The sequence below is a fragment of the Eleutherodactylus coqui genome, chromosome 6, assembly GCF_035609145.1.
Source record: "Eleutherodactylus coqui strain aEleCoq1 chromosome 6, aEleCoq1.hap1, whole genome shotgun sequence".
Classification (NCBI taxonomy): Eukaryota; Metazoa; Chordata; class Amphibia; order Anura; family Eleutherodactylidae; genus Eleutherodactylus; species Eleutherodactylus coqui.
This window is the reverse complement of record NC_089842.1, coordinates 207376000-207391799: the sequence shown is the minus strand read 5'-3', so window position 1 is coordinate 207391799 and position 15800 is coordinate 207376000. Positions and strand designations below refer to the sequence as shown.

At 45.7% G+C, this 15800-nt stretch overlaps 1 protein-coding gene across 1 annotated transcript; it reads right to left on the bottom strand.

Annotated features, from left to right (window-relative positions):
* Window positions 1-496: 496 nt before the first annotated feature.
* Window positions 497-1432, bottom strand: LOC136571813 (olfactory receptor 8D1-like). Its single transcript, XM_066572440.1, has one exon. The coding sequence runs from the start codon at window positions 1430-1432 to the stop codon at window positions 497-499; it is 936 nt and encodes a 311-aa protein (XP_066428537.1).
* Window positions 1433-15800: the final 14368 nt, after the last annotated feature.

The window sequence follows — 15800 nt, the reverse complement described above, 5'->3', positions numbered from 1 at the left end:
CGCTCGAGTAAGTGACCTTAGCGAGTATGCTCGCTCATCTCTAATCATGACCCCACAAATTAGCAAAATAAATGAGCCAAGGTGCATGAAAATGGGATTGGAGTACCAGTCACTGTCACACAAATGTATGGGCCTACTGTATCTTGATGAGACTATTCTTTCCCCAGGAAACCCTTAAAATAGGTTTTCTAGGTATAGACATGTAAGGCATATCTGCAGGATAAGTTCTAAAGCTTTGATAGGTAGGGATGCCAGAGAGACCCCTATCTCTAAGGGGAACCCATTTTGCAAGATAACGTGGCCATCACTGGCTGCCTTTAACAGGAAACTACATGAAAATGTGGACACATATTGTGGATATGGCATAGCCATATTAATAGGAAAACTTTTTAAATCAATGGATTAAATGTTCACAGAAAATGTAGAGCCAATTTTCTAAAGGTATATCCTTTATTGATACTAATAAGCAACATGAAATTCACTGCCAGATCATTACTCAGATACATTTTTTGTCAGTTGTGAGCTTTAACAAAGCTTTCTTTATATCTTTGTTCCTTAGGCTGTAAATAAGAGGGTTCAGCATTGGGATGATGGCAGTATATAATACAGACAGAGGTTTGTCTTGAGCAAGCAAAGACTGAGATGAAGGTCTCATGTGCATAACTAGTACAGATCCATAAAATAGAATGACAACCGTTAAGTGTGATGCACAGGTGGAGAAAGCTTTGTCTCTCCTAGATGAAGAAGCAATTTTAAGGATATTGTATATGATGAAAACATATGAGGTCAGTGTAAGTACAAAGGCAGGAAGGGCCACCATGGAGCCAATAATATAAGTCATGATTTCAATTAGAAACTTATCAACACAAGATAAGTTTAATAACATTGACAAATCACAGTAAAAATGATTGAGGACACGTGGTCTACAGAAAGGTAGTTGTGATATGATCATCGTGTGTGCCAATGGATCCAAAAATCCCACCACCCAAGAAGTCGTTGCCAAGAGCAAGCATACCTTTTTGTTCATTAACATTAAATAATATAATGGTTTGCAAATGGCCACATATCGGTCATAAGACATAGCTGTCAAGGAAACAAACTCAGTACAAGCCAATGACATAAAAATATAGAGTTGTGTAATGCAACCTGCAAATGAGATCACACTTGGCCCTGCTATGAGGATGGAGAGAAGTTGAGGTTGAGTAACTGAAGAGTAAGATATATCAAGAAACGACAGGTTGCTGATAAAGAAGTACATGGGATTGTGTAGTTCATGGCTTACACAGATGACTATTATGATAATAAGGTTTCCAAAAACAGTTAGTAGATATATGAAGAGGAACACAGCAAAAAGTGACATTTGAAGGGCAGGAACTTCTGAAAAACCGAGAAGCAGCAACTCTGTGCCTTGACTGTTATTGTGAAAATACATCTTCATTCTTGATCTATTTTAAGCTGCTGTGTACAGAATGTTTTTAAAGAAAATAACTATTAAAATAAATGCAATCTCTCTGAGCTATTTTTTGGATCAGTAGCTCTTCTCTATGGCTAGTAGAGTGAGGGCCTAAGCAGGGATCCACTGCTATGATTTTCAAATGCTCTGATAATTCTTTGGAGAACAGCACATATAGAGATAAACTTCTACAGTTCCCTATTATTTAACTTTATCCCTTACTTTTACTTTCCTCACTGTTTCTTAGGGTTATGCACACTTTATTTAGTTTTGAGATGCAATAAAGCTGGGTAGAAGTGAATAAGCAGATGCTGGGTAGTTGAAGATAAATGTCAAAGACCTGGCCGTTTGCAACCACATTCTTTACTGGATTTGGAAACTGGCTACACAACAACCAGTCAGGTACAAATATATGATCAGTATTGTCAAACAGTTAGTGGTGGTATCTTCTTTGTAAGATAGTTGCACTCTTGGTTACATGTCCCAAACCCTGGAAACATAGATAGTTGTGGGCATATGGCACTCTTATGTTGGTCTCTGTGACTATACACCACATTCTGGGTTCTCTGCAGCTTACTCCTATGCATATAACTATCTCAGATCAGCAGACTTTTGCCAAAATCAAAGACCACTGCACTCTACTTGGTCACTCTCTCTCCAGATACTCACAGCAATCCACACCAGTGGACCACTAACTCTATGTCCCAAGACTGAGGTCTTAACCCCCCGGTAATACGTGAAATATGCTCTTACATTCTCACATAGTGCTGCTGACCCTGGCATTTTGTCTTTCTCTACTGACCATTACCAAACTGGACAGAATTCTCTCATATGTTCAACAGGATACTAATCCAATAGCATACCACTGTGTATTACAGCATAAAACATTCTTATTTGACCAGAACAATACACACATTATATAAAACATTGTATACCTATAGAGGAGTCCGTACATACCTTACAGGCCTACAGTATATTTTACTGCTTAAGAATTTCCTGCACACTATACAGTAGCTGATACCATGCCTATGGCTCAATAGTAGAGCAAGAACCATTATACATAGCTCTATATCAAAAGCCTTACCGTATTTATAGACTGCAGATGACTTGGAATATTTTGAATGGAATTAAATATTTGTCCTTTGAATATAATATTTCACGTGTTTTTTTAAATACACATAAAACAAAAAAACATTGTCATATCTATCTCATATCTATCTATTTGCATTTCATTGTAATGCAGCGTGCTTTTAATGCAATAGAATTATTAAAAAATATTTAAATGAAAGATCATGTTTCATCCTCCAGCATTTGGAACTCAATATGTAGTATTTACGGAATGACAGACAGGAAGGTATATATGAGACTAGCCCGGGTACCCGATACAGAATGTGTGTGAAGTAAAACGTGACATTTTAAGTAAGAAAAGAGGAGATCAGAACGAACGCATAAAATCACAGCCGGTTTCTGTGATTGGGTGGTGCTCGATAAAATCACAGCGCTAACTTTGCTAGAGGTGGGGTATTCAAAGCCCTGTCACGAGCAAGAACCTAAGATGTCAGACGGGGAGGACACTGCAGTTTGCCGCAGCACCCCCGGAGACCACCGCGAGGCATCAGGACCAGGTGAATATTGATTTTTTTTTAAAATCAGGTTAGCTAGGTCTTATTTTCGACAGAGGTCTTCTATTTCAAGCCTCCCTGAAAACCAGGGTAGGTCTTATTATTGGGGTAGATCCTATTTTCAGGAAAAGATGGTAAAATGAAACCTGTGCTGTGATTGGTTGCTGTGAGCAACAGTTTTCAATCTTCATTCCTGAGATATAATGAAAGCTTCTCTGTGATTGGTTGCTATGGACAATAGTATTTAATCCTCTTAGTGCTGAGGTAAAACGAAAGCTGCTCTGTGATTGGTTGCTGTGGTCACCCAAAACTGTTTTTTACTGTTTGTTTATTTACTGTTAGACAGTTTTGATAAATGAGGGCTGGTGTTCATAAATTTGCTCCATGTGTTCCTGTCTGGGGACGTATCATTTTTGCAAACTGTTATCCACACGGACATCCAAGGCTGCATTAGGAAGGGCAAAATGGGCAAATGATTGGTAACCTCCACCAGGGTTAGACTGGGGCTAAAAAGCAGTTCTGAAACACAAATTTGCAACGCTCAGTATGACTCTTCTAGTGGGAATTACTTGTTGGAAATAACCAGGAATACTAAACCGAGTACATAGCATCCATTGGTGAAAGCAAATTTGGGGTTTGCTGCATTAAAATTCAAGCAAAGGCAAAGAAATGCAAATAAGGTTGCCAAGACAACAACATTTCTGAATTTTTTTTAGCCTATAACCTTCTCCGGGTCGAAGTTTTACTATGTGCAAAATTTCATGTCAATCGATCATACAGTTTGTGCGAGTTGCTTGAACAAACAAACACAATATATGTAAAATAGAAGATAGATAGATAGACCCAGAATGAAAATAAAGGTAAAAAAGTATATATATAGTTAATGAAATGAGAATAAAATGATTTCATTATTTTATGAAATCATAATATTTGTATTATTATCAGTATAATAGACATTTCTGAGATCTAAATCTGAATAAGTATAGAACAAAGGTTTTAAAAGGTTAATTCTCCTTCTATGTGATAATACTACCTGTTTCTGGATATTGTATCTGCTACTCCTTGCATTGTTGAAATCATGTAGCAGAGATTAAGCTCTACGACAACAAATTTATAGCAGCCCGAGGTTTATTAATGATTTAATTAGTAATATTCTCTGTAGTTTTCACTGTTGTCAGTCACAAGGGAAAATAGGAGTCTAGCTATGTGTATATGGCATAGTCTACCTTGACATCACATAACTATTATTTAACTCTTCTTCACACTCTGCAAGGGCTGAGAAATAATGTGTACTATAATAGAGACTAGAGATGAGCGAGCACCAAAATGCTCGGGTGCTCGTTGCTCGAGTCGAGCTTTCTGCGATGCTCGAGAGTTCGTTTCGAGTAATGAACCCCATTGAAGTCAATGGGCGACTTGAGCATTTTTGTATATGACCGATGCTCGCTAAGGTTTTCATTTGTGAAAATCTGCAAAACCTACGAAAGTGATAAAAACGACACAGAAACGGATAGGGCAGGCGAGGGGCAACATGCAGGGCTGCATCTCAGGTTCCCAGGTCTCACTATTAGGCAACAATAGCGGCAAGAGTGCCCCCCCCCCCTAACAATTTTTACTTTGGACAAACCCTCATTAGCAAGGCACACCTTAGCTAAGCACCACACTACTTCCAACCAAGCACAATCACTGCCTGCGGGACACACTGCTGCCTCTTCTCCTGGGTTACATTCTGCCCAACCCCCCCGCACGACCCTGCGTCCGCAGCGCACACAAAAGTGTCCCTGCGCAGCCTTCAGCTGCCCTCATGCCACACGCTGGCCTCATAGCCACACCACCCTTATGTCTATTTATAAGTGCGTCTGCCATGAGGAGGAACTGGAGGCACACACTGCAGAGGGTTGGCAGGGCCAGGCAGCGACCCTCTTTGAAAGGGGGGGGGGGGCGATAGCCCACAATGCTGTTGAGAATTGATAATAGATTGCCGTTCGATCTTCATTACAATCCTGTGCCACCTCCGTCAGGAGCTGCAAATGTGGGCATAAAGGGGAGTCCGCTGCCAGCCCAGCACTTCTACACATCTCCACAATGCAGCAATACTCGGTTTGGGAAGTATGTGAGCGGGCCCTAGGTCAGCTTCTGTCCCAGCAAACACCTTGTGTGGCCCAAGGTGCTGCGAGTGACATAGCAATGGGGACTCCATGTGCCCACACACTACTCATTCTGTTTGAGTGTCGGATACCTCATCGACAACGTAAGGGGTAAACCATCTACACTCTGCACCCTACCTAAGTCTGTCAGTGTTTTGGGGACAGACAGGTACAATTCCACTATGGCAAGTCTGTGTGCACCCATAGCATGGGTGGCTAGCAGGAACACAAAGAAGGTACATAAAGAAATCCCATTGCAGTGCCCCAGATAGCTGAGGTTACGTGAGAGGAAATACATGTTGGCTTCTGCCCACACTCCATGCCCTAGACATTCTGTTTTTTGTTTTTTTTTAAAGTGCCAGGCAGGTACAACTCCGCTATGGCAAGTCTGTGTGCACCCACAGCATGGGTGGCTAGCAGGAACACAAAGAAGGTACATAAAGAAATCCCATTGCAGTGCCCTGGATAGCTAAGTTTACGTGAGAGGAAATACATGTTAGCTGCGGCCCACACTCCATGCCCTAGACATTCTGTTTTTTTTTTGTTTTTTTTAAGTGCCAGGCAGGTACAACTCCGCTATTGCAAGTCTGTGTGCACCCACAGCATGGGTGGCTAGCAGGAACACACAGACGGTACATAAAGAAATCCCATTGCAGTGCCCCGGATAGCTGAGGTTATGTGAGAGGAAATACATGTTGGCTGCGGCCCACACTCCATGCTCTAGACATTCTGTTTTTTTTTTTAAAGTGCCAGGCAGGTACAACTCCATTATGGCAAGTCTGTGTGCACCCATGGCATGGGTGGCTAGCAGGAACACACAGACGGTACATAAAGAAATCCCATTGCAGTGCCCCAGATAGCTGAGGTTACGTGAGAGGAAATACATGTTTGCCTCGGCCCACAATCCATGCCCTAGTCAGTTGTGGGTTTTTTTTTTTTGGCCAGATAGGTAGAACACCGCGATGGGAAGACTTAGTGCACTCATAGTAGGCACAGACCCCTGTAATATTCCTGTAGCAAAGGTATAAGCTGACCCGAGTAACAATTATGTTGCAGAAGTGTAGGGAGACCCCAGTAACATTTCTGTAGTAACAGTATAGGAAGACCACAGTAACATTTATGTGCCAGAAGTATAGGCATAACCACAGTAACATTTAAGGGGCAGCAGTATAGGCAAACCCCAGTAACACTTATGTAGCAGCAGTATAGGCAGACCCCTGTAACATTTCTGTAGCAGCAGTATAAGCAGACCCCTGCAACATTTCTGTAGCAGACGTATAGGCAGACCCCAGTAACATTTTTGTAGCAGCAGTATAGGCAGACCCCTGTAACATTTATGTGGCAGAAGTATATGCAAACTCCAGTAACATTTATGTAGCAGCAGTATAGGCAGACCCCAGTATCAGTTCTGTAGCAGCAGCATAGGCAGACGTCAGCACCATTTTTGTAGTAGAAGTATAGGCAGACCCCTGTAAAATGTACGTGGCAGCAGTAAAGGCAGACCTCAGTAACATTCTTGTAGCAGAAGTACACGCAGACTCCTGTAACATTTAAGTGGCAGAAGTATAGGCAGACACCTTTAACATTAATGTAGCAGCAGTATCGGCAGACCCCAGTATCATTTCTGTAGCAGCAGTATAGGCAGACCACACCACCATTTCTGTTGTTGAAGTATAGACAGACCCCAGTAACATTTTTGTAGCAGCAGTATAGGCAGACCCCAGTATCAGTTCTGTAGCAGCAGTATAGGCAGACCCCAGCACCATTTCTGTAGTAGAAGTATAGGCAGGCCCCTGTAAAATGTACGTGGAAGCAGTATAGGCAGACCCCAGTAACATTTTTGTAGCAGAAGTATACGCAGACCCCTGTAACATTTCTGTAGTAACACTATAGACAGATCCCAGTAACATTTTTGTAGCAGAAGTATAGGCAGACCCCTGTAACATTAACGTGGCAGCAGTATTGGCAGACCACAGTAACATCCTTGTGGCAGCATTATAGGCAGACCCCTGGAAAATTAACAGGGCAGCAATATTGGCAGACCCCAGTAACATCCTTGCGGCAGCAGTATGAGAAGACCCCTGTAACATTTACGTGGCAGAAGTATAGGCAGAGCCTTGTAACATTCAAGTGGCAGCAGTAGAGGCAGACCCCTGTAACTTTCTTGTAGCAGAAGTATAGGCAGGCAGGCAGACCCCAGTAAAATTTTTCTAGTAATAGTATAGGCCTACCTCCGAAACATTGGGATACCATGAGCGTAGGCGAAGGCCGGAAAAATTAGTTGGATAAGAGTGTAGGCGTGGGCCCCAAAAATTAGTGTACCAAGAGTACAAGTGTACCGAGAGGGCAGGTGAAACCCATAAACATTTTTTTAAAGATACAGCTCACTGTTGCTTAATTTGTAACGGAGCCTGGAGGCAGCCCTGTTGAAAAAATTGGTTCATGTTACAGTCTCAATACTTTTGAAACTTTGGCCGTTCAGCGCGATGACATGTTGCTTCTGGAAGAGGAGTAGCAGGAGGAGGACTAATGTCAGAGACAGATTGACAAAGAGAAATGCCCCGTTTTCCCCGTGATAGAGAAGAGTGTTTTTATCTGCAGTTGCAGCGAAAAGAATCTTTAGGTTCCGCTGCTCTGTGCTGGTGGAGAAGAGAAGTCTGGGGAAATCCAGGCTTTGTTCATCTTTATGAGTGTAAGCATGTCGGCACTGGCAGTTGACAGGCGGGTACGCTTGTCTGTGATGATTCCCCCAGCTGCACTAAACACCCTGTCTGACAAGACGCTAGCGGCAGGGAAAGCCAGCACCTCCAGGGCATACAGCGCAAGTTCGTGCCACGTGTCCAGCTTTGACACCCAATAGTTGTATAGAGCTGAGGCATCACGGAGGACGGTGGTACGATCTCACCATCTTTTTACAGTGCTCCCTCCGACTCTGCCTTGACTGGGGAGTGGTGACGCAGTCTTGCTGGGGAGCTATAAAGCTGGCAAAGGCCTTGGAGAGTGTTCCCCTGCCTGCGCTGAACATGCTGCCTGATCTCCACACCTCCCCTGCTACTTGGCCCTCGGAACTACGCCTTCTGCCGCTAGCGCTGTCAGATGGGAAGTTTACCATCAGTTTGTCCACCAGGGCCCTGTGGTATTGCATCACTCTCGAACCCCTTTCCTCTGGGAATGAGAGTGGAAAGGTTCTCCTTATACCGAGGGTCGAGAAGGGTGTACACCCAGTAATCCGTGTTGGCCAGAATGCGTCTAACGCGAGGGTCACGAGAAAGGCAGCCTAACATGAAGTCAGTCATGTGTGCCATTGTACCAGTACACAACACATCGCTGTCCTCACTAGGAAGATCGCTTTCAGGATCCTCCTTCTTCTCCTCCTCCTCATCCACAGGCCATACACGCTGAACAGTTGGGAGGCAAGCAGCATGGGTACCCTCTGCAGTGGGCCCAGCTGTCTCTTCCCCCTCCTCCTCCTGCTTTTTCCCCTCCTCCTCCTCCTCCAAAACGCGCTGAGATATTGACATGAGGGTGGTCTGACTATCAAGCGACATACTCTGTTCCCCCATCTCCTATTCCGACCGCAAAGCGTCAGCATTTATGCTTTGCAGCGAACTTCTCAGCAGGCATAGCAGCGGGATGGTAATGCAATGATTGCAGCATCGCCTCTCACCATCTGGGTAGACTCCTCAAAGTTTCCAAGGACCTGGCAGATGTCTGCCATCCAGGCATCCTCGGTAAAGAATTGGGGAGGCTGACTCCCACTGCGCCGCCCATGTTGGAGTTGGTATTCCACTATTGCTCTACGCTGCTCATAGAGCCTGGCCAACATGTGCAGCGTAGAATTTCACCGCGTGGGCACGTTGCACTGCAGTCGGTGCTGCAGGGTCCATTGCAGGGTCCTCAGGGTGGCAGCGTCCATGGTGGACTTGCGGAAATGTGCACAGACGGTCCGAGCAGGTCAGACAAGTGCGGGTAGTTTTTCAGAAACCGCTGAACCACCAGATTGAAGATGTGGGCCAGGCATGGCACGTGTGTGAGGCTGCCAAGCTGCAGAGCCGCCACCATGTTACGGGCGTTGTCACACACGACCATGCCCGGTTGGAGGCTCAGCGGCGAAAGCCAGAGGTCGGTCTGCTCTGTCAGACCCTGCAACAGTCCGGTGGCCATGTTTCTCTTGTCACCTAAGCTGAGTAGTTTCAGCACGGCCTGCTGACACTTGCCCATCACTGTGCTGCTGCGCTGTGCCACACCAACTGCTGGCGACGTGCTGCTCACACTTCTTAATTGAGAGGTAGAGGTTGCATAGGAGGAGTAGGAGGGGAAGGGATTAGAGTAGGTGGCATAGACCGCCGCAGATACCAGCACCGAGGTAGGACCTGCTATTCTGGGTGTAGGTAGGACGTGAGTGGTCCCAGCCTCCACCAAATTCACCCAATGTGCCCTCAGGTAAATATACTGGCCCTGCCCGCCAGTACTTGACCACGTTGGTGAGCGCACAATTTATGTTGCGGGAGCTGTGCTGGTGTAGGGCTGGGACGGCACACCGGGAAAAATAGTGACGACTGGGGAACGAGTACTGCAGAACCGCCGCTGCCATCATGTTTTTGAAAGCCTCCATTTCCACAAGCCTGTACGGCAGCATCTCCAGGCAGATTAACCCCTTAGTGACGAAGCCTGTTTGCGCCTTAGTGACGGAGCCAAATTTTGGAAATCTGACATGGGTCGTTCAACGTAGCATAACTCCGTAAAGGCTTTACATATGCAAGTGATTCTGACATTGTTTTTTGCCACATGTTGTACTTCATTTTGGTTGTAAAAAGAGACCAATATAATTTGTGTATATTTATTAAAAGCGCCAAAATTGGGAAAATTGGGAAAAAAATTGTCACTTTTTCACATTTTCAACTGTAATATCTCAAATATGTCCAAACATACTGTACAAATTTTTGATAAGATATATATTTCCATCTGTTTACTTTATTCTGAATGCACATTTGAAAAACTTTTGTGTTTTTTTAACCATTTAGATGACGTACAAATTTAACATTACTTTTCAGCATTTTGAGAAACACTTTGTTTTCCTGCACCAAGCCAAGTTTGCAAAGGCTCATGAGTGTCAGAATAATAGATCCCCCCCCCCCCAAATGACCCCATTTTGAAAACTACACCCCCTAATGTATCCACTGAGGGGTGTCATGAGTATTTTGACCACACCGTTTTTTTTCAGGAATTAATAAAATTTCATATTTTTGCAAATATGTCATTGAGGATTTACACCCCAAAATGGATACCCCCATTTCTCCCGAGTTCAGAAACATACCCATTGTGGCCCTAATCTTATGTCTGGATGCACAACGGGGCCTAAAATGAAAGGAGTAGTCGGTGTCTTTCAGAACTGAAATTTTGCTTGAAGGCGTTTTAGGCCCCATAGCACTTTTGTAGAGCTCTTGAGCGGCCAAAACCATAGAGAACCCCCACAAATGGCCCATTTTGAAAACTAGACCCCTTAACGAATTTATCTAGAGGTCTACTGACCATTTTGACCCCACAGTTTTTGAATGAATTCAAGCAAAGCAAAGGGGAAAAAATTGTGATTTTCGTTTTTTTGTCAATTCTGTCATTTTAAAAACAGCTTTTTTTTTGTACAGCACACACATGAATGAAGCCTTGCACCCCAAAATGGATACCCCTGTTTCTCCCGTGTTCAGAGACATACCCATTGTGGCCCTAATCTTTTGTCTGGATGCACAACGGGGCCCAAAATGAAAGAAGTAGTCTGTGGTTTTCAGAACATAAATTTTCCTTGAAGGCGTTTTAGGCCCCATAGCACTTTTGTAGAGCTCTTGAGCGGCCAAAACCAAAGAGAACCCCCACAAGAGACCCCATTTTGAAAACTAGACCCCTTAACGAATTTATCTAGAGGTGTGCTGACCATTTTGACGCTACAGTTTTTGAATGAATTCAAGCAAAGCAAAGGGGAAAAAAATTGATTTTAGTTTTTTTGCCGATTCAATCATTTTAAAAACTGCTTTTTTTGTACAGCACACACATGAAGGAAGACTTTCACCCCAAAATGGATACCCCTGTTTCTCCCGTGTTCAGAGACATACCAATTGTGGCCTTAATCTTTTGTCTGGATGCACAACGGGGCCCAAAATGAAAGGAGTAATCCGTGGCTTTCAGAACTGAAATTTAGCATGAAGGTGATATAGGCCCCATTGCCCACTTGTAGAGCCCTTGAGCGGCCAAAATTACAGAGAACACCCATTTTGAAAACTAGACCCCTTAACGAATTTATCTAGGGGTGTACTGTGTATTTTTACCCTACAGTTTTTGAATAAATCTAAGCAAAGCAGTAGGAAAAAAATTACAATTTTCATTTTTTTGGCAGTTGTATCAATTTAAAAACTGTTTTTTTTGTACAGCACACATAGGAATGAAGACTTTCACCTCAAAATGGATACCTCTGTTTGTCCCGTGTTTAGAGCCATAACCCTTGTGGCCCTAATCTACTTAAAGGACACATGGCTAGGTCTATAATGGAAGGAGCACCCGTTGGATTTCAGGGTACAACGGAATAAATTCCATGCCCCATCGCCCACTTATAGAGCCATTGAGCATCCAAAACGATAAATAACCCCCACAAATGACTCCATTTTAAAAACTAGACCCCTTTATGAATTCATCTAGGGGTGTATTGCGTATTTTGACCCCACAGTATTTAAATGAATCTAAGCAAAGCAGAAGGAAAAAATTACAATTTTCATTTTTTGCCAATTTTGTCAATTTAAAAACAGTTTTTTTGTAGAGTGTACATAGGAATGAAGACGTTCACCCCAAAATGGATACCCCGTTTGTCCCGTGTTCAAAAACATTCCCGTTGTGGCCCTAATCTACTTATAGGACACACGGTTAGGCCTATAATGGAGGGAACACCTGTTGGATTTCTGGGCACAACTGAATAAATTCCAGGCCCCATTGCTTATTTGTACGGAATAAAAATTGGCTCCCTAAAAATATCCCCCCCCCCCCCCCCTCCGCGCCCTTTTCGGTGTTCCCCAAATCATAGATAAAAGTAATAATGTGAACTGTGTAGTATTTCCGAAGACAGGGGTAACTACGGAGGCTCATTGGGATGGGCCCATGGGGCAATAAAACCGGGTATCCCCCCTCCTCTCATGCTTTTTGGGGGTATTTCGTGACCTCAGTAGTGGGTATGGGGTGTAAAAAGTGGCACTCTGTGAGTCTCCGTAAGCCTTCTGTGGTGCGGCGGTCTCGCACAGAAGACGCTCAACAAGCTACTCCTGGAACTGCAGGAAGGCGAACGTTCCCGGGGCTTCTTGTAAAATACGTATTACAGGTAGCGGTCTGAATAATGCCAGGCTCACACGGCCGTAGGTGGAATCCACTAGCGGAGGCCCGCAGCGGATCCCATCTGTGAGCCTGGCTGTGACCCTGCGTACGGCCGCGTAATGTACCGCGCATAACTGCCTACTCACACGGGCGGTCATGCGCAGTATATATTTTTTTGTTGTTTGTATTTCCCGCACCGTCGCTTAGCGATGACGCGGGTACCCGCAGCCCGTATACAACGTAGTTGCGTATAGGCAGCGGGTATATCCACGACCATGGAGCACAATAGGCTCTGTGTTGCGGATATCCGCAGTAAAATAGAACCTGCTGCGTTCCCTTTTCTGCGAGTGGATTACGCAGTTCTGACCCGCTAATGTGAGCGGAATTGTGTAATCCAATGCGATTGATCTGCGTATTACCGCGGATCAGACGCATGCGGAATCCGTAATTCCTATCCGGTCATGTGAGACCGTCCTAAGGTAGATCGCTACCTTTTTATCACGTGACCGGCGACCGCTCAACGAGGCCACCCGTCACTGCTCCAGGCTCTCGGCGACCATTGGTCGCTGGGAGTAAGGAGATTTTAAGTTTCCTGGGCTCCCCGACTCCTGCACATGTGTCCGGTGTTTTGCCGGTGGTCGCATGCGCAGAATCCGGGAAAGTTCACGGATGAGGATCGCGTCGGGGTGCAAATACGGAGGACTCCGGTAAAAAGTTTCATCTCCCCTCACCGATCGCATCAGGGAGGGGAGATGAAGCTTCAACTTTTTTTTAATTTTACATGATCGTCATTATGCATTGGATAACGGTGAACACGTGACCAGGAACCGCTCACCGCGGCCCCCTGTGAAATCTCCAGGCTCTCGGCTAAATTTTGTAGCCAGGAGCAGGGAGATTTTAAATTATGCTGGCAATCCACAGCGTTTGCGCATGCGTCCGCCACTTTGGCGACAGGCGCGTGCGCAGAAGCTGGGGTAAGGTCTGCGGGGTGATGAGACGTAAGCTTTTTTAACTTTTTTTTTACTTTTTTAAACTTTTTTTTTTTTACTTTTTACACTTTTTTGAAAAAACTTTTTTACATTTTTTTTCCCTTTAAGTGATCACTGGATCCGATCCATGGTGGGAGGTGAAACTGACTTTTTTTAACTTTTTCGCGATTGCCGCTATCCATTGGATAGCGGCGATCGCGGGCCCGGGGACCGCTCACCGCGGTCCCCGGTAACACCTCCTGGCTTCCGGCTACCTTCAGGAGCCGGGAGCCAGGAGATTTTTAATTTGCCGGGGGCTCCCGGGCTTCTGCACGTGCGCGTGACGTCATCGTCTGGCGCGCATGCTCAGAAGACCGCCGGTGGGTCCGGGAGGACCAGATTCATCGGGGGCAGCGCAGAGAAGGCAGGTGAGCATTTTCAGCTATCCATTGGATAGCGCCGATCGCAATGCCGGGGGGGATTGCCCGCATCCTGGGATGACAGCTCCATGCTGTCGGCTACCTGCAGGCACCGACAGCATGGAGCTGTCATGTCCTCAGGCAAGTGGGCATTAATCCAAAGAGGATGCATAAAACTACGTCCTCTAGGATTAAAGCCCACTTTCTGAGGACGTAGTTTCCCGATGAGGCAGTCGTTAAGGGGTTAATTTGACAACATGCACATTTAAAGCTTGTACGTGCGGGTGCGTGGCGGTTTATTTGTGCTTTCGTTCCAATGCTTGTGCTAGCGACAGCTGAGCGCTGCGCTGAGAGACATTGCTGGATGGGGTCGAGAACAGTGTAGTTGAGGGTGTGGGTGCAGGCCGGGAGGCGCTCGTGCCTCCTGAGAGGGGGGTTGGATCTGAGTGGCAGGTTGGGGCACAGGGAAAGAGGCAGTGGTGCGACCTGAGGCGGTGAATGGCCTTCGTCCCACCTTGTGGGGTGCTTGGCTATCATATGCCTGCGCATGCTGGTGGTGGTGAGGCTGGTTGTGGTGGCTCCCCGGATTCTCTTGGTGTGACACAGGTTGCACACCACTGTTCATCGGTCGTCCGGCTCTCACTGAAAAACATCCACACCTTTGAACACCTAGCCCTCTGCATGGAGGCTTGGCGCGAGAGTGTGCTTTGGGAAACAGTTGGGGGATTCTTCGCTCTAGCCCTGGCTCCACCCCTGGCCACTCCACTGCCTCTTCCAACCTGTCCTGCTGCTGCACTTGCCTTCCCCTCTGAAGCCCTGTCCTCAGTACGCTTAGCAAACCAGGTGGGGTCAGTCACCTCATCGTCCAGCTGCTCTTCCTTCAAATCCTCTGTTTGCTCCTCCCTCAGACTTACTGCCCTTACTACTACCTCACTGATAGACAACTGTGTCTCATCATCCTCATCCACGAAAAGCTCTTGAGACAGTTGACAGAAGTCCCCAGCCTCATCACCCGGACTCCGGGAACTTTCCAAAGGTTGGGCATCAGTCACGACAAACTCCTCAGGTGAGAGAAGAATAGTTTTTTCCCACTCATGGCAGGGACCCGAGAACAGTTCCTGGGAGTCTGCCTGCTCAGAATATGTCATTTTCATGGAGTGAGGAGGCTGGGAAGAAGGAGGAGCAGCAGCCAGAGTATTCACAGTTGCAGTCCCTAGGCAAGGAGTAGTGGATGGCGTAGAAGACTGGGTGGTCGATACATTGCTGGACGCGTTTTCTGCCATCCACGACAGGACCTGCTCGCACTGCTCTGTTTGTAATAAAGGTCTACCACGCTGACCCGTAAATTGTGATATGAAGCTGGGGACCCCAGAAACTTGCCTCTCTCCTAATCCCGCAGCAGTCCAGTCAGCTGTGATTCATCATGCCCAGGAACTTGGCCTGTGCCCACACCCTCACTTGGACGTCCGTGTCCTCGACCCTTACCCCTACTCCTCATCGTGGCAGATTAAGAATAGAGCAGGGCCCAAATAAATTACCCCACTTTATAGCACTTACAACTGTGGCTTAATTCACCGCACAGAGACTTGTAGATAGCGGAGGCTCTATGGTGTGACTTGAAAAAATTAACCAGCTATCTTGCGCTGATACCTAAGGGTAATTTACTGCTCGCAGAGACTTGTAGATAATAGAGGCTGTATGGAATGGGAGAAAACTCTAAAGCCAGTGGATAGTGCTGGTAACTGCGGCTATCTCAACCCCACCAAGGAAAGGCTATTGTGAGATGCTCTACATAGCTGAAATACTTTGCAATGGCCCAGGAAATATTACAGTACTGTTTA

What these genes read in the sequence shown, in the direction of transcription:
- LOC136571813 (XM_066572440.1), bottom strand. Translation starts at nt 1,432, where the DNA reads ATGTATTTTCACAATAACAGTCAAGGCACAGAGTTGCTGCTTCTCGGT.